This window comes from Molossus molossus, unplaced genomic scaffold (genome assembly GCF_014108415.1).
Source record: "Molossus molossus isolate mMolMol1 unplaced genomic scaffold, mMolMol1.p scaffold_m16_p_20, whole genome shotgun sequence".
In the NCBI taxonomy this organism is placed as follows: Eukaryota; Metazoa; Chordata; class Mammalia; order Chiroptera; family Molossidae; genus Molossus; species Molossus molossus.
Window position 1 is genome coordinate 37,078,148 of NW_023425356.1, and position 25,127 is coordinate 37,103,274.

At 37.7% G+C, this 25,127-nt stretch overlaps 1 protein-coding gene across 4 annotated transcripts in view; it reads right to left on the bottom strand.

Annotated features, from left to right (window-relative positions):
- The window catches only part of INTS7 (integrator complex subunit 7), a 78,107-nt gene that overhangs the window by 44,586 nt on the left and 8,394 nt on the right, over window positions 1-25,127 (bottom strand). For 3 of the 4 annotated variants that reach the window (XM_036272843.1, XM_036272841.1, XM_036272842.1), the window contains exons 2-7: window positions 22,550-22,679; window positions 21,039-21,185; window positions 19,553-19,690; window positions 14,105-14,151; window positions 10,794-10,993; window positions 9,891-10,013 (exon numbers count right to left, since the gene is read on the bottom strand). In XM_036272843.1, coding sequence (XP_036128736.1) covers window positions 9,891-10,013; window positions 10,794-10,993; window positions 14,105-14,151; window positions 19,553-19,690; window positions 21,039-21,185; window positions 22,550-22,679 — 785 coding nt within the window. Of the gene's footprint in view, window positions 1-9,890; window positions 10,014-10,793; window positions 10,994-14,104; window positions 14,152-19,552; window positions 19,691-20,972; window positions 21,186-22,549; window positions 22,680-25,127 lie in introns of those variants that run through there. The other variant, XM_036272844.1, reaches the window with a different exon arrangement.

A 25,127-nucleotide genomic window follows, 5' to 3' on the forward strand; every position in this document is an offset into this window, starting at 1 on the left:
TTGCAACCTCTATAAGTTGCTACCCTGGAGATCAACTCAAGCTCAGGTACAAAAACTAGACTGTGAAAGAATACACATACTAATGTTAAGGGAAGCTACCAGAATGGCAGAGAAGAAATGGAAGACCGCACCTAGGGTCAAAGACCCAACTCTGAGAAAAAGGGGCAGTGAAGAACACAGATAGGAAGAGACAGGTTAACAGTGTCAAATGTATTACAAGGACAGATGATAAAGGCTGGATTTAGCATTAAGTGCCTTTTAAATGCCTAAGCAAAGTGATAAAGAAAGATCAAAAAGCAAGTGTATTAAATAAAGAAAGAGCAGGGGACAAGGAAATAAAAGCAGACATACATGCTATTTTTGAAGTTCAAAAGAAAGTTGTTGTTTTTTAAAGTGACTGTGATTAGGTAATTCTTAGTTTTTACTTATTTATTAAAATACTTAGGCCATTTCCATTTAACTACTTTTTATTGCCTAAACTGCCCTACCTTGTACCGTTAATTAGCTTGTGCTTAGAAGTAATATCCTCAACCAAATAGCCCCAGAGGTTAAAGACTATGTCCTATGTATTCAAAATTATGTCTTGTATAGTGCACTGTGTATAATAGACATTTAACCTTTTCGAATAATCAAGAAGGAAGTGAGACATTTTATATATAATAATGATATTAATAATCTCAAAGAAGCAAGAATTTTACCATTTGAAAAACTGGACAAATGTTTAGAAAATCTCATAATAAAGTTATTTACAATGTTATCTTCTCATTTCTGGCACCTAGCACAGTATTGGGTCCCTAGAATGCTCTCAGCAAATATGTACTGATTTAAAGGTTCATTAATTCAAATTAGTAAGCTTAACAGAGCACAATGTTCACCAGAGATGGTACATCAATCTTATTTTAATGATGAAATTTGATTCAAGTTTCTGTTTCAAGGATATTAATTATTACAACATTGTTCTTACCAGGACTATTTTGTTTGTTTTCGTTTCTGTTTTTCATGTCAACAAAAAGAAAAAATCTAACTCTTCAAATAAAGTCCCTTCTCTCACCACCACTGTCTTCCGCACTGACTATTAGGTCTGAGTTTCTCGATGGTGGTTTAACTCACTGCTCAAATAAGGCTCTGTCCTGAATTACTGTTTTCTGGGTCAGTTCCTATACAGGGGCTTCTCCTCTACTCTACAATGGGACTGACCACTAGGGATGTGTTCCAGAAAAGCATGGTAAAAGTCTATAATCTTTAAAGTAAAGAAAAATATTATGTTTAAAGGTACTGTGTCTGAGATATAAAACCTCTAAATTTTCCATGTCTCCATTGTACTATCTGCAAAGAAAAATATTAAAAGAACGAATTCTCAGGCTTAACTTGTCATCCCTCCTAATATCAGGTAAAGTACAAATCAAACCTGGCAGGAGAGATAATGACAAAAATAAAATTATGTCTTTAAGAATATCCAGAACTCTGTAACAGAGAAGTTGCATAAATCAAATATCCTTTTCAGATAACACTATAACATCAGAATAGTGTAAACTTTAATATAGATTAACACCAACTAAAATGGGTATTTATCTTAGCAAGGTATAGATATACATAATTTTATTAACCAATGTCATCTCCAATAAATTCAATAATAAATAAATAAATACATTCAAAGAAAAATAAAAAAATATTTGTGTTCTTACAAAATTAATTATATTTTTAATGACCTTAATAATAATACACTGTACTTGGGCCCTTTCTTCCTTTAGGGGTATCTAAAACATTCAGAATGAAAGCATTTCCTTTAAACCAGTTATGCTTGATTCCACGTGGAATTATATTACCTACCAATCACCAGTGAAAGTAGCAATGAAATGGACACAATTTGTACTTCAAATACCAAAAGTTCAAAATCAATCAGCAGTGATAAAACTGGCCCAGAGGAAGGACAGAAAGAAGGAAAGAAGAAAAGAGGGAGGGAGGATCCTTAGAAGAAGAAGGATTACTCTTGGTAATTGAGAATGAAATTCTAATTTGAAATCAACAAACTATTACCTTGTAAAATAAATCATTAGAAATGTTTTCCTCTGCTCTATTTCACTATTTTCAAATATATATCTAAGCTTTGAAAAAATGATTCCTTGTCCACATGCAATGAATGAAAATCAATATGCTCAGGTTTTAGTCACAGTAGGAAAAAATTCTTTGTGGGAGACAAATATTAAAAAGTATATATTTTAAATTAAAAATAACAAATGTTTAATAAATAATTAATCAATTTTTGATAGGGCAATAACCATGTAAGTATTTGGAAATGTTCTTAGATCACTATCCCTGGAAAAAGTTCTATGTTCAGATGGACTTATGGCACTTTTTTAAAGCTATACCTTCAAGAGACAGAAAATTTCTAAGTCATAACTCTTAACCATTCCTGAGCTTAGAGAAAGATCCCAATTCATTTTAAGACAGCATAATGACAACCCTATTATCTGTCAAAGTATACAGAGGAAAACTATAGAATAATCCTACCTTTCATATAATTTCTTAGAGCTACTCTTTTTTTTTTTTAATCCTCACCTGAGGACATTTTCGATATTTTGTTCAGATAGAGTGGGAAGGAGAGAGAGAGAGAGAGGAAGAAAGATCGCCGTGAAAGGGACGCATTGAGTGGTTGCCACTCACACGACCCCATCCAGGGTTGGGGACAAACTGCAACCGAGGTACATGCCCTTAGCAGGAACAGACCCCGGGTCTCTCCAGACCGCAGGCCAAAGCTCTAACCACGGGCAAAATCGGCCAGTGCCTTAGAGCTACTCTTAAAAAAGTATTTTTATGTATATGCCAGACACTATATAGGTAGGTTTATAGTTGTTCATAGGGAAAAAGACATGCAGGTTATGATTATTACAACAGCTTTATAACTAAAAAAAAAAAGTCACAATGGCACAGCAAACCTACCTCTGCCCACCCCATATATACTGCTTCACTCAACCATCTCGCAATCCTCTATTTCCCTAGTTTATTTGCACATCTATATTTCTTTAACCTCTGGCTTTACAGCCTTCATTCTCACCTACACTTTATGACCATGTTTCTCAATGACCTAAAATATAAATAAAAACAATCACAAGAAACTGTCTACAAGTTCTTACACTACACCTACCCAACCACCTACCTTATTGCCCATATACTACTGTCTTCCTTCCTGTTTCCATGTGACCCAGACAGAGCCCGGCCACTTGTACACTAAATCCCTTCCAGTCTCACCTACACAGGGATACTGCTCTCTCCATTTTCCCTCCTCTAAGCAGATATTTCCACCAATATCAAATGTGTCACACTCCTCCATGAAAACAAACAGTGAACAGATGGCATACCTTTTAGCAGGACCACCTACACTCTGCTCCCTTTAGAGCAGAACTTCAGAACATGTCTATGCTCGCTGTCTCTAGTATCTTTCTTGTTTCCATTCTAATCAGTCTTTTTTATCCATAATACGCCAATAAAATTGCTCTCATGAAGGATATCAATGACTTCCTATTGCTAAATGCACAAGTGAATTATCAGTGCTCATCTTGGAGAATATAGTGCAATGTCTCACATGGCTGATCACAGCCTTCTTCTTGTAAACAATCGTGCTTCTTGGAAGGCTCCCTGGCCGATTCTTTTTTATTTTATCATTCCCTAAATCTCTTAATCTGTACCCTCTCCCTAAGTGACTTATACAGTCTCATGGCTTTAAATACCACCTATAAACTGATGTGTCTGTGTGTTATGTGCCATTGAGTTCACTCCGACTCCTGGTGACCCATGAATGAGTGTGTCCACAATGTCCTGTCCTCAACAGTCCTGCTCAGCTCCTGTAGACTCCTACCTATGGCTTCTTTGATGAAGTCAGTCCACCTCTTATTTGGTCTTCTCCTTTTCCTTCTGCCTTCTATTTTCCCCAGCATCATTACTCTTCCAAAGAACCCTGCCTTCTCATGAGGTGCCCAAAGTAGGAAAACTTGTTTGGCCAATTTTTACCTCTAACAATGTTTTGGGCTTAATTTGCTCTATGACCCACCTGTCTGCCTTTCTGGAGGTGCAGGATATCTGCAGGTCCCTCTTTCAACACCATACAGGGTATGGCAAAAGTAGGTTAACAGTTGTTCATATGGCAAATAATATAATTAAATTATAGTAATATAAGAATAAACTGTTTTGTGTACTCACAACTATAAACCTACTTTTGCCCCAATCTGTATTTCAAATGAATCAATTTTTTCCCTATTGGCTTTCTGATAATACTTCTGATAAACTGATGACTCTCATATTTTATAACTTCTAGATCTTCTATAACTAAGGTAGATCTGTTAACTAAACTCCAGACTCATATGTCCCTGGCCTCTCCACTTGGATGTCTGACACAGTAAACTTTATATGCTCAGAACTGAACTCCTTCTTGATAGTCCCTTCAAGAAATAAGCTTCCCAGAGTCTTACCCATTTCAACTAAATTTTTTTTGAAGCCAAAAACCTTAGAGTCATCCTTATGTTCTCCTATACTCTACATATATCTGCCAGTAAATCCATCAGCTTTGTCTTTAAAATATATTCAGAATATTATCACTTCTCGCTGCTACCCCACCACACTCCTGATACAGGTAACCACACTATTTTGTAACTGAATTATTTATAATCACCACCTAAATGTTCTGCTTCTGCCTTGTATCCCCTTCAATCAAATCTCAATATAGCTAGGCCAGAGAGTCTCTTATAACTACAGTCAGATAATGTCCTCTGCCTTCCACCCACAACCCCTGGTAACCGCCACTTCACTCTTTGCTTTGACAAGCGTCGCCTTTTTAGATTCCGTAAGTGGTCTTATATAGTATTTGTCTTTCTTTGTCTGACTTGGGGAAGAGGGAACCGGGGGGACAGGATAGACAATGTTCAAGTGTACAAACTTGAAATGAGTAGTAAATGAATTCTATAGATCTAATGTACAGTAGTGAATATAGACAAAAATATGATATTTATAATCATCAAACTTGCTAATAGTCTAGAACTTAATTATTCCAACTACTAAAAAGAAATAATTATATAATGATAGAGGTGCTAATTACTGCTATAATAACAATCATATGACAATATATGTATAAATATATCAAATCAACATGTATACTTTAATTGACACAATCTTATATGTCAGATATATTTCAATTAAAAAACAAAACAAAACAAAGAAGTCCTCTGCTTGAAATCTTCCAGTGGTAATCCATGCCATGCAGAGTAAAAGCGAAAGTCTTTACAAAGGCCTCAAAGGCCCTACATGATCTGCTCTCCTACCCAACCATGTATCCAACAGCATCTCCTACTCATCTCCCCGTTTACAGAGACACACTGCCCTCACACTCACAAATACTCACACTCCTGCTGCTCCCTCTGCTGGTGATGCTCTTCTTTCTGAAGCCCATGAAGTTGTTCCCTCCCTTAGGTCCTTGTTGCTCCTGTGTCAACTTCTTAGTGTGGGCTTCTTCCCTAACCACCCTATTTAAAATTGCAACCTCCATCTTCCACACTCACTAATCCTCTTCCCTGACTTTATTTTTCTCCATAGCATATTATCACTATATGACCTCTCTACGTAACAGAAGCAAATGCAAATCTTCTCTAGAGGAATGCACTTTCATTCTGGGCCTTAAAGAATTCCCATATGTATGTTTCCAAGGAAAATTAGTAGCTCAAGGTAAAAAACAACCACGTATACAAAGAAAAAGGGTACAATAGAGAACCAATAGGAATCAATAGCAGAGACAAATCTGAAAAGAGTTTAGATAAGCTGGAGAGATAATTAGTAAACTAAAACTTGTAAGAAATTATCCCCCCCCCCCCCAAAAAAAGAAAGAAATTATCCAGAATACAGTATAGAGAGATAAGGACATGAGATACATATATAAAGATAAGAAACATGAGAGATTAATGGAGAAGGGCTAACAGACATTTAACTGGAGTTCCAGAGAGAAAGACAAGAAAGACTGGTAATATCTGAAGGAATTATACCTGATAATTTTCCAGAATTGCTGAAAGATACCAAACTTATTAATTCAAGAAACTCAATAAGCTACATAGAAAGAAATCCACAGACATGCCCTGGCCGCATAGCTGGTTGCAGTGTCATCCCAATACACCAAGGTTGCGGGTTCAATCGCCGGTCATGGTACATACAAGAATCAATCACTAAAGGCATAAAAAATAAGTGGAACAACAAATAGATGTTTCCCTCTCTTTCTCTCTGAAAACTAATATATAAAAATGTTTTGGTTTTTTTTTTTTAAATCCACAAACAGACAGTTCATAGTGAAAATGTAGAACATCAAATTACAGAGAAAATTTTAAAAGCAGGGGGAAAAAATTCCTGTAACAAAGTACTACTACTTCTCAGCAGTAACAATAGAAAGCATTAGACAGTACAATGGTATCCTCAATGCTCTATGAATTCTGTCCCCAGAGAACGTATATTTCAAGATTTAGGGTAAAATGAAGACATTTTCAGACATACAAATATGGAAGAAGTTTACCAACAAAGACCCCTACTAAAGGACTTTCCACAGGCAGAAGGAACACTATCCCTGAGAGAAAGCCTGAGATGCAAGAAGAGCAAAGACAGTGGAAACACTGATTTTATAAAACAACAGAAACTGTTTGATAAGAAAAGATGGAATTTAAGACACAGGACAACAATACAAAAGAGCTTAGAGGGACAAAAATGGAGTTAAAATGTGTTCTAAGGTCTCTGTAGCAGAATTAATTTTAAACTTTCATAAAAAATAACTGTGCATGTTGTAATTTCTAGGATAACAACTAAAAAATATAAAAAGACCATAAACTTCCAAACTATTCAAAGAAAAACTAATGGTAAGATATTAAAAACAATCCAGAAGGTGGCCAATAAAAAGAAGAAGAACAGGGGAGCCATATAGAAAGCACAAAATAAGATGAGATTTAAATCCTAATACACAGTAAGTCATAGTAAATGTACATGAACCAAACACTATTTTAAAATGACAAAGACTGCCAGGCTGGATTAAAAATAGTCCAATTAAGTGCTCTTTCTAAGACATATCTGAAACATAAAGATACATAAAGGTTGGAAGTAAAAAGCAATCTAAATATATCCAGGAGAAAGCTAAAGTAGCTATATTAATATCAAACAAAACAGAGTAAGGCAAAAAATACGTTTAAGAGACTTAAATAAAAATAAAGAAATATAACATAGTCATGCATTAGAAGACTTAACATTGTAAAGATATCAATTTCTTACAAATTGATTTTCCATTGAACGCAATCCTAATCAAATTATTATTATTGCCCTGGCCAGTTTGGCTCATTGGTTAGAGGGTCGGCCCATGGACCAGAGAGTCCCGGGTTTGGTTCCCGCTAAGTGCATGTACCTCGGTTGCAGTTTGTCCCTGGCCCTGGTTGGGTTGTGTGGGTGGCAACCAGTCGATGTGTCTCTCTTACGTCGATGTTTCCCTCTCTCTCTCTCTCACCCTCTCCCGCTCTATCTGAAGATAAATGAAAAAAAAAATTATTATTATTATTATTATTGTTTTTTTGGTTAATTCTCACCTGAGGATGTTTTTCCATTGATTTTTAGATAGAACAGAAGGGAGGGAGGGAGGAAGAGAGAGAAAGAAATATCAATGTGAGAGAGACACACTGATTGGTTGCTTCCAATATGACTCCAACTGGGGCAGGGAATTAAGCCCACAATGCTTCAGTCCGTGGGCTGATGCTCTAACTGCTGAGCCAAATGGGCCAGGGCTATCAGCTTTTTTTTTTAAGTGGACCTTGACCAGCTGCTGCTGAAATTTATATAGAATTAGCAAGGACCAATAAAGTATGACTATCCAGAATTTTAAAAATGACCATCAGCAGAATAGGCAAGAGACTTGAATAGCCATGTCACAAAAGAAGAAAATTCAAATGGTCAGTAAACATATTTAAAAAGATGCTTGCCCTGGCTGGTTTGGCTGAGCGGTTGGAACATCGGCCTGCAGACCAGAGAGTCCCTGGTTCCGTTCCCGCTAGGGGCATGTACCCCCCCCCAAAAAAAGATGCTCAAATTCTTTAGTAATCAAGGAATTACAATGAAAACTACAGCTTATAACTGGTAAAATGTAAAAGTCTGATAATTCTACATGTTGACAATCAAAATGAAAAAAAAAAAACAACACATGCAACTATATCTATATGAATGAATCTCATCTGCATAATATTGAGGAAAAGAAACAAAACAACAATATTTTAGGAAGGCATACATAGATGTTAAAAATATAAAGAGCAAAGAAATGATTGTCACAAAAGTCAAAATAGTGGTTTCCTTTGGGCAGGTGTTAATGTTCTGATCAAGGAAGACCATGGGAGGGAAGAAGGGTTCTGATCCTGCAATGTTCTATTTCTACCTGGATGGTGGCTACATGGGTTTTCACTTACAATGATTAAACTATTAAATATACATGTAACATACTTTTCTGAATGTGTGCTCTATCTCACAATAAAATAAAATAAATGAGAAGGAATAATACTGTGCTCTTCCTGGGTTTGAGTCAATACACAAGTTCCCTAAGGTGACCAAAGTAACCGGGCACATTCTCTTCTTGCAAAGACAGTATTGTCTAGTAGAAAAAACACTAGAGGAGAGAAGCCCTCTTAGTTCAAGTCTTAAGTCCTCTTAAGAAACTCTTAAGCTTATTAAGTCTCTCTGAACTCTAATTTGCTCATCTACTAATGGCAAATACTAACAACTGCCCTATTTCTTGGAATATTTGTGACTACCAAGTCATAGTATATTGAAACATATTTAGAAAAGTGCAATCAAACAAAGTAACAAACATAGCAGTTTAGTTTTGATAATTTATAATTCAAAGTTTTTTGTTACACTGTAGCTATAATGATACCAAGAGATAATAAAATCCATGCCACCCTGGCTGATGGGGCTCAGCTGGTTGAGCGTCATCCCGTGCGCCAAAAAGTTGCTGGTTTGATTCCCAGTCAGGGCACATGCCCAGATTGTGGGTTCGGTCCCTGGTTAGGGTGGGTGCAGAAGGCGACCAATCGATGTTTCTCTCACATCAATGTTTCTTTCTTTCTTGCTCTCTCTCTCCCTCTCCCTTCCTCTCTCTCTAAAAATCAATAAAAACATAGTTAAAAAATTTTTAGAAGAGGTTTAGGCATAAAATCACTGAAAACAAAACATTTCACAGAACTCTTTAAAAAAAAATCTATGAAAATAAAGGGGGAATTCTAACAATCTTCCATTTCACTTTAAACAGCATTTTTAAGAAAATGGTGCATCTATTATCAGTAATGGGGAAAAAATAAGGTTTCATTGAGAAAAAAAATAAATATGAAACAATAATTTAACTCAAGAAATGCTATAAAAGATTTTTTAAAAGTCTAGAGATTGAGATTTGCCCTTGTATTCACAACAGAAAACTTAAGAATGTCATTCACTCTCTGTGAAAAGGAAAAATATACTTTGCCAAGTTACCCATCTAGCACCTTCTCCCTAATAAATCACAGCAGCACCAAATTTGTTCTCCCTAAATTGACTAAAAGAGACAGGAATAAAATAAACAATTTAATTGAGTTTCTCAATCAGCCTTAGTGCTGCTTATAAAAAAATTAACAAGAAATTGAAAGGTAAATCTAATGCACTAAAACAAACTTTAAATAACAGAAGTTTTATGAATTTACTTTGTTACTTATAAAATCACTTCTGCTATAAATTCAAGTGTTTTTGGAAATTTATCATATTCAAATACTTAGAAGATAACAAAGATGATATAAAAATGTAAAGCAAAACAATGTATTACAATGTTATATTATTTTTCTATATAAATTATTAATGTTCAAACAAACCTGAATGTTTTCCCTACTCCAAGTATGTGGTGTTTTATTGGCAAGTAATTTCAGATCTTGAATAGCAAGTCTCTTTACTGCTTTCCTGGGGTCATTCTTCAAATACTGTAAGAGAAGCTGAATCTATAAAAGAAATAAGTCACTCAATTAACAATATTGTTATTGAAATTATCATTAGGGATGCAATGTAGTTTAGTGAAACTTTTAGACTTGAGACAAGATTCATTTAAAATTGCAACCCATTGAGGCCTCTTTTTCTTTGTGTATAAAATGATACTATCATTTAACTTGTACAGTTCCAGGACCTGACCTTTAACACTCAATTCTTTCTTTTCTTTTCTTTTTTTTTTTTTTATCCTCACCCGAGGATATTTTTCCATTTTTTGTACAGATAGAGTGGGAGGGAGAGAGAGGAAGGGAGAGAGAGAGAGAAACATCGATGTGAAGGGACACATCGAGAGACTGCCACCCGCATGACCAACCAGGGCCGGGGACAAACTGCAACCAAAGTACGTGCCCTTAGCAGGAACCAAACCCGGGTCTCTCCAGACCGCAGGCCGATGCTCTAACCGCTGAGCCAAACTGGCCAGGGCAATTCTTTCTTTTCTTAGTGCATGGGTCAACGCTCAACCACTGAACCACACCAGCGGGGCAATCCTTTCTGTTCTTTATGCTCCATGTTCTGCCATGTACCCACCTCTACCTCATTTCCTGAAGTGGGTCCCAAAAATTAGTATTATGAATACAGAGAAGAAAAAAACAAGCAAAAGGAAACTAAACAGATCTTTATTAGAGAAAGTGGATCTTAATATTATCATAATTTATCGGTTACTTATTTTTTATCATATACTTAATATGTAAGATTTAGTGAAGAAAAGGTAGTTTAAAGAAAATTAAAATTACCTGCTTAGGTGTATCCACCAAAGATGAAGCTGCAAGCAGAGTAAAAGTGTGCAAAGAAACAATCACCATTTTGGTGGAAGGATAGGACGTGACTAGCTGCTGCAGAAGCTGACGAGCGCTGGAAGCCAGGATCGCATCATGGTGCATGTGCTGCAGGATTGGGATCAACTTCAACTTCAGGTCTACTGGTGTGGCTAAGCCTAGATGCGAAAAGAATTCTCACGGTTTCTGATCATCATCCTTGATAAGAGTTAACATTTAAAAGGTATGATTCAATTAGCACAATAACCATTTTAAAAAAAATAGTATCCTAATATTATGTTTATAACATTCAAGATAATTATGTGAGCAAACCAATGAGTGCAATAGTTTTTTCCAAAAGTATTTATCATAATGTTAATTTTTTAGTAACTATAAAACTACATCCAATCCTAGAAAATGCCATTAAATGGCACAGTGAAAAGCAGTCATTTTGCTACCTATTTCTTCTCACAGCATACTAAAATGGTATATATGTGTATATCTATATATACATATACAGTGGCTAAAATTTGATGATACTTACAATTTTAATGGTTTCCTTCAACACTAACTCAAAATCAAGATGTAAATAGACTGTATGGAATGGTTTTGAAGTTCTCTGAACTTTGTGCAGCAATGTGTTGCGAGCCGGCTACATGTCTGACAGAGTCCACGGAGTCTGGAGGTCTTGAGTCAGACTCCCCAACAATCTCAAGGAATTAGGCCTGCATTGTGTTTGTGCAACCCGGGGCTAAGTGTGACCCAATGTACCTTGAAATACCTGAGATAACAGACTGGGTGTTCCTGTTATCCACAAGGCAAACTAATTCCATACAGCATTGTTGTAGTCCTGGGCATTATATCAAGAAGATTCTGTTTTCTTATATCACTAAAGTTTTGCTGTAAGGTATAAAATGCATGTAATAAAGCATATCGAGGCTGATTCTGCTGAGGACAGTCCTCTTGATCCCATACCCGTGTCTTTGTCTTCATTCCCACCGCTTGAACTCAGGGACTCTGCTCTCCAGGCTGGTTCCTGGCAGCAATGCCTTTTTTTACTGCATACACAGGTCAAACTCTATGAGGATTAAATCCAATGTATTTTTTCCTATCAAAGTTAGAGCTAAACAAACAAGTATCTTTCCTTCTACAGTATGGCTTTGCAGTGACAGAGAACAAAAATTGTTAATCAGTGTACTGCATACATGTCAAAAGCTAATCTATACTCTGCAAATCATTAGTTTTCCCCTTGTAAAATAACTTGGTGTGAACATATGATACCATTGCAACTTTCAACAGGGCTCACATCAACAAACTCTCCTGCTATTTAGCCTCTATTTGAGTTTGGCCAAAGCATGGAAGTCCAAAAAATCAGAGGGAGAAGAATGAAGTCAGAGTATTTATTCCCTGGCTCCCTCTGCAGGGTCACATCATATTCACTGAAGGTCAATTTTTCTTTTAAGAGACAGTGTTTAAAAATTTTTTTTTTCTTTATTGATTTTTAGAGAGCAGAAGGGAGAGGTAGGGAGAAATGGAAACATTAATGAGAGAGAACATCAAGTGGCCACCTCCTGCATGCCGTACTGGGAATTTGGCCCACAATCTGGGCATGTGCCCTGACCGGGAATCAAACCAGCGACCTCTTGCTATATGGGTGGATATTCAACCAGTGAGCCACACTGGCTAGGCTGAAGGTCAATTTTTCAGTGGCCCTCTTGACATGACTCCAGGTTCTGGTTACCACTCCTTCACCTGCAACCTAAGGGTGCAGGACTACATTATCACCTATAGTTTACCATGCTCATATGTATATAAACAGTTCCTTCGTTAAACATTCCTTAGTTCATCTTAATTCAAGTGTGACATCTGTTTCTTGCTGAGATCTTGTCTGATACAGTAGGAGTCAATAAAAACCTGCTAATGAATGAGTGATGCTTCCTTCTAGAGACAGCCCTTTATGCAGGAAAGCCCTTTTAGGATGGTGAAAAAAAAGACGAAGGAATAAAGAAGAATAGGACAAAACTCAACCATTGTACCTTGGTCTTCAATTAAGTGATTTTATTTCCTTTTCTGTAAAATAGACATAATAACATTACCTATCCAAGTCTGCCAAGTTGTGTAATTCAAAAGAATATAATTTATTAAAATACAAAGGATGTGGGTGTTCTCTAGAGTTGTGCAATGCTGTAGCCCGAGCTCCCTTTTAAATGGGGTTAATACACATGAAGCATAGTATGGAAGGTGACATCAGAAAGTTTGGCCTTTGTAGACTATGGTAAGGTATGTATGTATGTATATATTTTTTATTCCCTACCTGAGGATACTTTTCTATTTATCATCAAATAGAGTGGGAGGAGGGAGAGACAAACATCGACATTATAGAGTCATATCGACTGACTGCCTCCCACACGACCCCAACCAGGGCCAGGGACAAACTGAAACCAAGGTACATGCCCTTGGCTGAAATCAAACCCGTAACTCATTGGTCCATGGGCCGACACTCTAAGCACTTAGCCAAACCAGCCAGGGCTATGGTAAGGTATTTAGATTTTAGTTTCAACTGAAGATACTGGAGGGACATTAGCAGAGTGACGAGAGAGCCCCAAACTTCTAATGGCACTGCCCTGCCCCAAATCTGAATGTTTTTCCCCCTAAATATCTGCATTTCTCACTCAAATATAACTTCATCAGAGGCCTTCCTTGATTAACATTTATAAAATAGAAAAGTATCCTGCCCTGGCCGGTTTGGCTCAGCGGTTGGAGCATCAGCCTACGGTCCGAAGAGACACGGGTTTGGTTCCCGCTAGGGGCATGTGCCTTAGTTACAGTTTGTCCCCGGCCCTGGTTGGTCATGCAGGTGGCGGCTGCTCGATGTGTCTGTTTCACGTCGATGTTTCTCTCTCTCTATCCCTTCCTCTCTCTCCCTCCCACTCTGTCTGAACAAAAAATGGAAAAAAATGTCCTCAGGTGAGGATAAAAAAAAAAAAGTACCCCCTTCCACCCTACCATCTACTCTAAGGATTCACTATCCTTCTTACTCACTTTTTCTTTGTAGCACTGAAATGGTTACATTTTTATTTGTCTATTGTCACTCCTCCTCCTTATGTGAGGGCAAGGACTTTGTTTTGTTCACTACTGTATCCTAATCACCTAGCATTTAGAAATTGCTTAATAAACATTATTTGAATGACTAGTGACTAGCACATAATAGGTAGTTAATAAATGTTAGCAGCTATTATTAATATAAATCCCAGTAAGTTACTTCATAATACTAAATAAAGCATACATACCTTGAATCATCTCACTGATTTTGTTACAGATTCCTACAGCAAAATCCCTTTGGAAAGAGAGAACAGAAAAAACTTTAAAACCAAATAATTAAATTAAGGTTTTCTAAGGACTTAAGAAAAAAACAACACAATCAGCACAGGAGAAATACCAATACATACTCCAAAGTATAACTAATATTCCAAAGGTCAGGTGCTGGGGGTGGGGTAAGAAATGCAACTGAAACCAAAACTCCAGCCAGCAAATACCACTGTTCTCACATGGTATTTATTCAAGGAAAGATGCTCTGATTTATGAGTGCGGTTGCAATTTGCATCACTGAGTGATACTATCTCAAAGATTCAAGGTCACTATCTCAGTCTATTACGTGTTAGGATATACTTTTTTTTTTTTTTTATCCTCACCCGAGGACATTTTCCCATTTTTTTGTTCAGGTAGAGTGGGAGGGAGAGAGGGGAACAGAGAGAGAGAGAAAAACATCGATGTGAAAGGAACACATCAAGCGGCCGCCACCCGCACGACCGACCAGGGCCGGGGACAAACTGCAACCGAGGTACATGCCCTTAGCGGGAACCGAACCCGGGTCTCTCAGGACCACAGGTCGACGCTCTAACCGCTGAGCCAAACCGGCCAGGGCTAGGATATACTTTTAATTAAGAAAGTTTTGCTCTGGCCGGTTTGGCTCAGCGGTTGGAGCGTTGGCCTGCGGTCCAGAGAGACCCAGGCTTGGTTCCCGCTAAGGGCACGTACCTCGGTTGCAGTTTGTGCCTGGCCCTGGTTGGTCGTACGGGTGGCAGCCACTTGTTGTGTCCCTTTCACGTCGATGTTTCTCTTTCTCTCTCTTCCTCTCTCTCCCTCCTACTCTATCTGAACAAAAAAATGGAGAGAAAAAAAAATGTCCTCGGGTGAGGATTAAAAAAAAAAAAAGAAAAGTTTTTAAGCTGATTACTGTAGGAAATATGAACAGAATCCTACTATAAAAGCCAAACTATTTCACCTGGCCACTGTGGCTCAGTGGTTGAACATCGACCCATGCATGCACTGAGAGGTTGCCAGTTCAGTTCCTGGTAGGGGCACATGCCCACATTGTGGGCCAGATCCCCAGTGGGGGGCATGCTAGAGGCAGCCAACTGATGTTCTCTCTCATTGATGTTTCTATCTCTCTCCCTCTCCCTTCCTCTCTCTCTAAAAATCAATACAGAAAATATATATATATGTATTTAAAAAAAGCCAAACTATTTAAAATTAGCCATGTACTTTTAACATTAAGTATGTGTAGCCCTGGCCGGTTTGGCTCAGCGGTTAGAGCGTCGGCCTGCGGTCCTGAGAGACCCGGGTTCGGTTCCCCCTAAGGGCATGTACCTCGGTTGCAGTTTGTCCCCGGCCCTGGTCGGTTGTGCGGGTGGCAGCCACTCTATGTGTTCCTTTCAGATTGATGTTTCTCTCTCTCTCTCTCTGTTCCTCTCTCTCCCTCCCACTCTACCTGAACAAAAAATGGAAAAATGTCCTCCGGTGGGGATTAAAAAAAAAAAGTATGTGTAAAGTATTTTCCAAGGTGCTGCTTTTGATTCTATTGCAACAGAATATTATAAAAGTATTAATAACATGAGTATATAAGATAAAATATAATATGTAAAGAAATATGACAGAGATAATAGGATCAAATCTGGCTTATTTAACCATAATAAATGATACATAAGACATAAACTACTTTCCCTCTACAGTTCAGTGGATGTCTAAATAAAATATTTTCTGCTATTAAGATATGATTTGTTGCCCTGGCCAGTTTGGCTCAGTGGTTGAGCATCGGCCTGCGGACCAGAGAGTTCTAGGTTCAGTTCCCGCTAGGGGCATGTACCACACACACAAAAAAAGATATGATTTGTTATTTTCACTTTCATTCTCTCATAAGTGAAAAGTGGAGTTTTTCAGAGGCTACATAATAGGTGATAACATCATCCACTGACAACTAATTGACTGCATAATTATGTATTCTTTTGTTTTCTAGAATTTTCTATGGTAGTTTAGTGTATAAATGTGTTTTCTAAGATTAACTCAGTTTGTTCTCAATTATTCTATTGCGCTCTTACTCTTTGACTACATTCATTATAATCTCTGTAACTTTATTATCATTCAATACATCGTAATTCTGAAATCCTGAAGTTTTCCTTGTGCCTATGAAGAAACATATCAAGAAGTATACTTTGGCCCTGGACAGTTTGACTCAGCGGTTACAGCGTCTGCCTGTGGACCAGAGAGTCCCCGGTTTGGTTCCCACAAAGGGCATATACCTCGGTTGCAGTTTGTCCCTGCCCCCGGGTGGGGTCATGTGGGTGGTGGCCACTCGATATGTCTCTCTCACATCAATGTTTCTCTCTCTCATCCTCCCTCTCTCCCTCCCGCTCTATCTCAAGATAAATGCAAAAAAAAGTATACTTTGTTGTGTTTTGCAGTCAAGTTTTTAAAAATTTTTTATCTAAAATTGCTTTTGTTTTAGACTTTAGAATAATTTATTCTACAATAAATTCATTTGCAAATTATTTTTCTTATACTTAAGAGTGAGTTGTTAGCTTGAAAAAACTCATTTTCTCTACCCAGTTCACCACAGTTGCCACTAGAGGGCACCTCTCTCATTGACAATGCTCTCCTGGCCCATGACCTCATTTCAGCTTGCTTGCAACTCCTGTTTTATGACTCAGACTAGCTCCTTAAAAATATAAAATCTTAACCTTTTTTTATTTTTATTTTTTTATTAAATAATTTTTGTTACAGATGTTTATCTTTATTCCCCCATTGACAACCTCCTCCCCATTCTGCCCCTATCCCTAGGCACTGTTGTCTATGTCCAATGGTTATGCATATACGCATATAAATTCTTTGGTTTATCTCTTCCCTCCCTCCACGCCCCTCCTCTGTGGTCTGTCACTCTGTATCCTACTTCTACATCTGTGGGTCTATTTTGTTGATCAGCTTATTTTGTTCATTACATTCCACAAATAAGTGAGATCATGTGATATTTGTCTTTATCTGATTGGCTTATTTCGCTTAGCATAATACTCTGCAGGTCCCTCCAAGTCATCTCAAAGGATAAGAGATCTCTCTCTTCTCTTCTCTTCTCTTCTCTTCTCTTCTCTTCTCTTCTCTTCTCTTCTCTTCTCTTCTCTTCTCTTCTCTTCTCTTCTCTTCCTCCTCCTCCTCCTCCTCCTTCTTCTTCTTCTTCCTCTCTCTCTCTCTCTCTCTCTCTCTCTCGCCCTAGGTTCGGTTCCGGCTAGGAGTACGTACAAAAAAAAAGATCTTTCTTTCTTACAGCTGCATAGTGTTCCATTGTGTAAATGTACCACAGCTTTTTAATCCATTCATCTATTGATGGACACTTGGGCTGTTTCCAGATCTTAGCAATTGTAAATAGTGCTGCTATGAACTTAACTTTTTTTTTTTAGAACAAGTTAGACGTGGTTATGACAGTAGACAGGGAGAGGAGAATTAAATTCTCAAGTCTTATTTGGCCAGTTGCTCTTATCTGTTTAAGATCCAAAATTGGTCATTTGAGAATTATTAAGATAAAAACACATTAGTATTAGTTGATATATCTTATCTCCCTAAGATCATCTTTCTCTGGGGAAAGAGTAAACTGTAATTTCAAAAAAATACATTTTGTTAATTTCACACTCTGATACATTTAGATAGGTCCTTCAGGCTTTCTATAGTACTGATTTGGTATATTATAATATTACAAATTATAAGTGTATATTGAAACCTGGTATGTTAAAAACTGCTTCTACATAACTGTTCATTTAAATGTTTATTGGTCATCAATTCTTTATTATTTTTTTTTATTCATTAATTTTTTAATTTTTTTTATCTTTACAGTCGGCCCTCGTTTATCATTTTTTGTTCAGATAGAGTAGGAGGGAGAGAGAGAGAGAGAGGGAAACATCGACATGAAAGTGACACATCGAGTGGTTACCACCCCCACGACCCAACCAGGGCCAGGGACAAACTGCAATCGAGGTACATGCCCTTAGCAGGAACCGAACCTGGGTCTCTCTGGACCGCAGGCCAACGCTCTAACTGCTGAGCCAAGCTGGCCAGGGTAGTCATCAATTCTTTAAATGAAGAATCTGGCTGTTTCCACGTTACTTAGTCTTAATAATTTCCCAAGAAAGATCAGAAAGTCCACAGCTGATTAATTAGTTTCTGATAACAGAAGAGAAAAATTAAAGCAAAAATGATTCTCATAAATAAAAGCTAATCCCTAAAGTACAAACTTATCATTTGGAAAACACATTAGAAAACTGCTTTTGGAGTCACTGGAAGTACATATTTGATATGACAGATTATAAAGTACTGGCACCTTGACAGTGCTAATCAGATGGTAACTACTCAGGAGATGATACCTCCTATCTAACAGAAGAAAATTTTTAAAAGTTCTCTCAATAATAAAAAAAAAATTGCCAATTTTCAAAAGCACAAATAGGAACTGCATTTACTCAGATATTTCTCCTCCTCAATTACTGCCACCCTACTAATTTGGAGCAGTAGGTTAAAAATTATATGCTTTCTATTCTCTGCTCTCCTTTTCCCATGAGTAATCCTGGACTTCTAAAGGTTTGATAAAGGCAGCTGAAGAGAATATGTACATAATTAAAGATGAAGAAAGAAAATTGTTTATTTCAGTTACCCAAATGTAGCCAGAGGCTCTTAATTGAAATGTTATTTTTTTATTTTTTTTATCCTCACCCGAGGACATTTTTCCATTTTTTTTTGTTCAGGTAGAGTTTATATTATAAAATAAGTAAGTCAAGCACAGTAATAACACCATGGTCAACATATCCTCAAATTACTACTGTCTTTGTCAAATTGTGTACAGCTCCAATGCCAAACAGCTTAACCTGAGAAGACAGTTAAGAAAGCAATTTCGTATTAGGTCTGTGTCATTTGGGGAAGGCTCTTCAGGAAACAAAGCTCTGCGCCCAGTGAAGTATTCCCCAACTATTCTAATCTATGCTGATCCTGTCCTGGAAACTCTTGTTTCATTTATAGTTAATGCCAAGATTTGTACATAACTCTCCTGTTCTATGTATTTAAGTTTTGCTTCCCCAGTATGATGTAAACCCTCTTGGAAAACACCCCTTGCCATTTACATTTTTCTGTATTGCTTAGTATTTACAGATATTGCTGGGTTAGTCCTTCCAAACAGCCAAAACAGCGTTTCTCAACCTGTGGGTCGCGACCCATTTGGGGGCCGAACGACCCTTTCACAGGGGTCACCTAAGACATAATAGTAGCAAAATTACAGTTATGAAGTAGCAACAAGAATAATTTTATGGTTGGGGGTCACCACAACATGAGGAACTGTATTAAAGGGTCGGGAAATTAGGAAGGTTGAGAACCGCTGCTTCAAAACATCTTGGGAAGCCAAATGATTACTTTGAAAGGCCTGTGCTTACTTTGACTGTGCAGAGAAGTTTGCAGCAGCAAAAACAGCAGCTTCAACTTCTACATTATCATGTGAATCCAGACTCTGACGAATACTATGGTGAGCATTCTTCCTCTCGGGAATTATTGATGCCAGACTCCCCAACATCCTACAGAAATAGAGAAACCAGGAAGAATGAAAAACAATAAACTCGAGGTCAGGAAAGGAAGAAGCAAGACAAAGCTAGATTACCAAAACTAAAGTTCATAGGTAATTCCATAATCTCAGGTTAATAAAGCATTAACTTTAGGAATCGAACAATGACTAAAATTCTAACTTTTCCATACTTTAATATGTCAGAAAAATTAACATGGATTATCTAATACAATCAAAATTTTACAAAATCATCTTGAAGTACATCCCAGGTACCAAACACAGCCCAGAAAAGATAGTTCTGAAATTACGTAGGTTAATTATTTTTCAAAATATGTAAATAAGAAATGGCTATTAATCTAGTATTTTATACAAGAAAAGATTAGACTCGGCTAACATTGACATATCTTGATTAACAGTTTGTTACTATGTAACATAAAAGGGCAAAAATAGCATAAACCCATTTGACACTGCTTTCTGAAATATTCTGGTAACATTATAAATAATTTGTAGCACCACATTTCCAATGCAATGAGTATCTCCCAGCTTCTTCTACCATTTGCTGTTTTAATTTATAAGTCTAAAGTAATGGGTAAAAATAAAACATGTGTAAAGCATGACTGACAAAAGCACTTCATTCTGAACAAGAAAGAAAAATCAGTTCCTGATATGAAAATATGGAAATTTAGGGAAGAAGTGACATCCTAGACTTCATGGTTAAAAGAATATTGTCTGGGAAGAGCAAGTCAGAAATGAGCTCTATAACTGAGAAATGTAAACTTTTTAAAAAAAATTCCAAAATTATCCAAGTGATTCAACAGACAGCAGAACTAAAAAGAGTACATGGTTCAATCTGAATATCAGGCTTATAAAAATTTTTTTAAATTCTAATAAAATTAAAAAATATTTTTTTAAATGCCAAGAAAGAAAAGGCTGATGAAACTACAGTGGTTATATCTGGCATTCTCCAAGGAGTTCAAATACAAATAACTGCATACAAAAATGAGTATATTAGGATAAATACAGAAAACTACCATGAGACAGTAAGAAGGTCAGGAAGATCAAAATGAGCTGAAGCTAAGCTACATTCAGGTCCTCGTTATTTAATCAGAACATCTACCTACAGAAACGAGAATGTTTCAAAAACAAGTCAGGCAACAATGAATAAGTGAAAAAGTATCATAGATAACAGAGAAGCATTTACAGGTTGGGACAGTCACCATATTTTTGCACTGAGTCTTAGTTGAAAAAACAAAAATAAATTCTTAATAATCAAAATGAAAAAGTAAATATATTGCCTTTTTTGGTTACATAATTACAACTCAAACAATCTTGTAGTGAATCATGACAGCAATGTAGAATACCGGAGTGTGATGGCCCTTGCTACAGGATCATTACTATGGATCACAGAGAAAATTCTCTTCACAAATTCATCCACATTTAGAATCTTCTCCAAATGCTTCTCACTTTGTTGAGTAACTTTCAGAACACAGAGCCTCAGGAAATTGTTTCTACGAAAAACCAGGGATAAAATTAATTAGACCACTTTAGGGAAATAATATTTAATTAGGATTCAAAACGACACTATTAATATTAAATTGTAGAAGCAGGCAAACGTTTTTCAATTTTATTATTTGTCTCCTCATTAAGAGTTAAAGTCTAGCCCTGGCCAGTTTGGCTCAGCGGTTAGAGCGTCGGCCTGCGGTCCGGAGAGACCCGGGTTCGGTTCCCGCTAAGGGCGCGTACTTCGGTTGCGGTTTGTCCCCAGCCCTGGTTGGTCGTGCGGGTGGCAGCCACTCGATGTGTCCCTTCACGTCGATGTTTCTCTCTCTCTCTCCCTCCCACTCCATCTGTACAAAAAATGGAAAAATATCCTCGGGTGAGGATAAAAAAAAAAAAAAAAAAGAGTTAAAGTCTATAGTACTTTAAGTGGGTGTAAAGCAGAAGCAGTCAGCAATGCCTGTAGTCCTGCTGCAAGACACCAAAGTGGCAGTGACACAAAGAGCCCTGGAGTGGAACTGAATCTCATCATATTATAACCGAGGCCTGGAGGTCAGATGGTCTTCCTCCTCTCTTGAGCTACTTCTACAACATCTTTTCTCCATTAAGTCTAATTTGGTGTGAGTATAAGAACATGAGTGTTTGAAGAATGGTAGAAAGAAATAGGAGAAAGGCTGAAAAAAAGAAATGGGGGGAAAAAAAGAAATGAATATTTTATTCAGTGCTTACATGTTTCAGGCACTTTACAGTAACATGTAATCTCATGTAATAAAATAAGCCATTAAATCAGAAAGTTCTCAAAACAATCAGTACAAAGCCATAGATATACCCAAAATATATAGTAATATATTAAGATGGTCTTAATTTGATGTATCCTGTTACCTGAAGAAGTACTCTCTAATTTATACTCATTTTTGCTGAGAACGTCATTAAATCTCCCACCAAAAAGTATTGCACACTACCCTGTGTGTCCACTAATATGGCAACCAACCATGTAAAGTCCTAAAAGTCAAAAAGAATGAAGACCACAAAGTAAAACAAAGATATGAACAAAGTGCTTTAGGACACCAAAGCTTTTAAAAGACTTACCCAACTCTTGCCCTGGCTGGTTTGGCTCAGCGGTTAGAGCATCGGCCTGCGGTCCCGAGAGACCCAGGTTCGGTTCCCGCTAAGGACACGTACCTCGGTTGCAGTCTGCCCCCGGCCCTGGTTGGTCGTGCGGGTGGCAGCCACTCGATGTGTCCCTTTCACATCGATGTTTCTCTCTCTCTCTCTCTTCCTCTCTCTCCCTCCCACTCTACCTGAACAAAAAAAATGGAAAAAATGTCCTCAGGTGAGGATAAAAAAAATAAAATAAAAAAAATAAAAGACTTACCCAACTCTGAAAACATCAGCTAATTTTAGGAATGCAGAATTGATGAGAATAGGGAATGGATACTTTTGAAAGAGCCTGGGAAAGCGAACAACTGCTTCACATTGTTCACCAAGTTTGCCAGATCTTAGACCTATGAAAGAAATGAAAAAGAGGAGACCAGCTTACACATTTGTGGCTACAATGAGGCAAAAATAGCAAATACTAACATAGTATTATCCAGTAAAATTATATATGCAGTAAAATAACAACAAATTCTTCACAATTAGGTCAAGTACAACTGTAATTCATTACCTTTTGAAAAATAAAAATGGTCTGCCCTGACCAGTTTGGCTCAGTGGTTAGAGTGTCAGCCCACAGACCAATGAGTCGTGGGTTCTATTCCGGTCAAGGGCACGTACCTCGGTTGCAGTTTGTTTCCGATCCTGGTCGGGTTGTGCGGGAGGCAACCAGTCAATGTGGCTCTATCATGTCAATATTTCTCTCTGTCTCTCCCTCTCTCCCTCCCTCCCACTCTATCTGATGATAAATAGAAAAGTATCCTTGGGTGAGCAATAATAATAATAATCATAATAATAATAATAATAATAAAGGTCTATAAAATAGTAAGTTGGTACTGTCACTTTGAGATAAAAAATAATTGAAAAGAAAAAAATTTTTAACAGAAAAATTTGATTAAGAATGAGTTAAGGCCCTAGCTGGAGTTGCTCAGTGGTTAGAACGTCAGCCCATGCACCCAAGGGTCATAGGTTCAATTCCCAGTTAAGGGCACATGCCTGGGTTACAGGTTCGATCCTTGGCCCTGGTGGGGGCGGGGGCGGGGGGCAACCAATTAATGTGTCTCTCTCACATCAATATTTCTATTTCTCTCCTTTCTCTCTCTCCTCCTCACCCCCTTCCTTCCACTCTCTCTAAGAATCAATGAAGCCTGGCCGGTGTGGCTCAGTGGACTGAGCATCATCTCATGAAGTGAGAGGTCTGGGTTTGATTCCTAGTCAGAGCACATGCCAGGTTGTGGGCTCAGTCCCCAATAGGGGCATGCAGGAGGCGGCCAATTGATGTTTCTTTATCGCACTGATGGTTCTATCTCTCTCTCTTGTCCTCTCTCTCTAAAAGAAAATCAATATAAACATTTTAAAAATAATTAAGAAAATAAAATAAAAATATATGGAAAAAATATCCTCGGGTGAGGATTAAAAAAAAGAATGAGTTGATTAAGAATATTTGGGCCCTGGCCGGTTTGGCTCAGCGGTTAGAGCGTCAGCCTGAGGTCTGGAGAGACCCGGGTTCGGTTCCCGCTAAGGGCACGTACTTCGGTTGCAGTTTGTCCCCAGCCCTGGTTGGTCGTGCGGGTGGCAGCCACTCGATGTGTCCCTTCACATCGATGTTTCTCTCTCTCTCTCTCTTCCTCTCTCTCCTTCCCACTCTATCTGTACAAAAAATGGAGAAATGTCCTCAGGTGAGGATTAAAAAAAAAAAAAAAAAAGAATATTTGGGGCTATAAAGTGTATCTCAAAAAACTTAAAAGGACTAAAATCATACCAAGTATATTCTCTGATTATAACAATTAAATCAGAAATCAATAAGAGAAAGATATGTAGAAAATTCTCAAATATTTAAAATTAAATAACACATTTCTAAATAATCCATGAATGAAAGAATCAGAAGGAAAATTAGAAAAATATCTTGAACTAAATTAAAATAAAAGCACAATCTGTGGGATGCAGCGCAAGTAGTACTTCAAGGAACATTAAAGGTGTTGATCCTGAGAAAAAAGGTATCTACCAAGAAGGTCTCCTGGTGGGCTCAAATTTAGAAACAGAGTCTAGCAGCTGCTGAACAGAGGCTGCTCACACAGGCTGCACTTCAGGGAGAGGCCTGCACTGAACTACATGTCTGAAATGTGTTCTTTCTGCCTGACGCAATGCAGTGGTTCTCAACCTTCCTGATGCCGCGACCCTTTCATTCAGTTCCTCATGTTGTGGTGATCCCCAACCATAAAATTATTTTTGTTGCTACTTCATAACTGTAATTTTGCTATTATTATGTCTTAGGCGACCCCCATGAAAGGATCATTTGACCCCAAAAGGGGTCGCAATCCGTAGGTTGAGAACCGGTGCCTTATGGGGAGTTCCTGGAATCATATTTCAACCAATAGGACTGAGACTTTCCCTACCCAATCGGAGCTGTGTGGCTATATCCCCATTAGCATCTTCACCAACCAATCAGAGCAGCTCCACTCTGACAGTGCTTTTTGGACCAATCAAACTGTATCTGGAGTCCTTATTTACATGAGAACAGGCCAATCAGGGATTAGGGTCAGGTACTTCTCTCTATATAAGTCAGCTCCCACTCTGGCTTGGGGAGCACACTTTCCCTTTTCATGGAATACTGAAAATGAAATTTCCTCACCCCCAACAGAGCAGAACTGGTGGGCCACCTTGCCACCTCGCCCAAGGACAGCTTCACAGCCATACTGTTCTATAACCGTGCTGTTTCATAATTGAACTATAACACTATTACACTATTCTACAACTGTGCTGTATCTCTGTTGAGCTGTTTGCACTGAATAAAGTTTCCT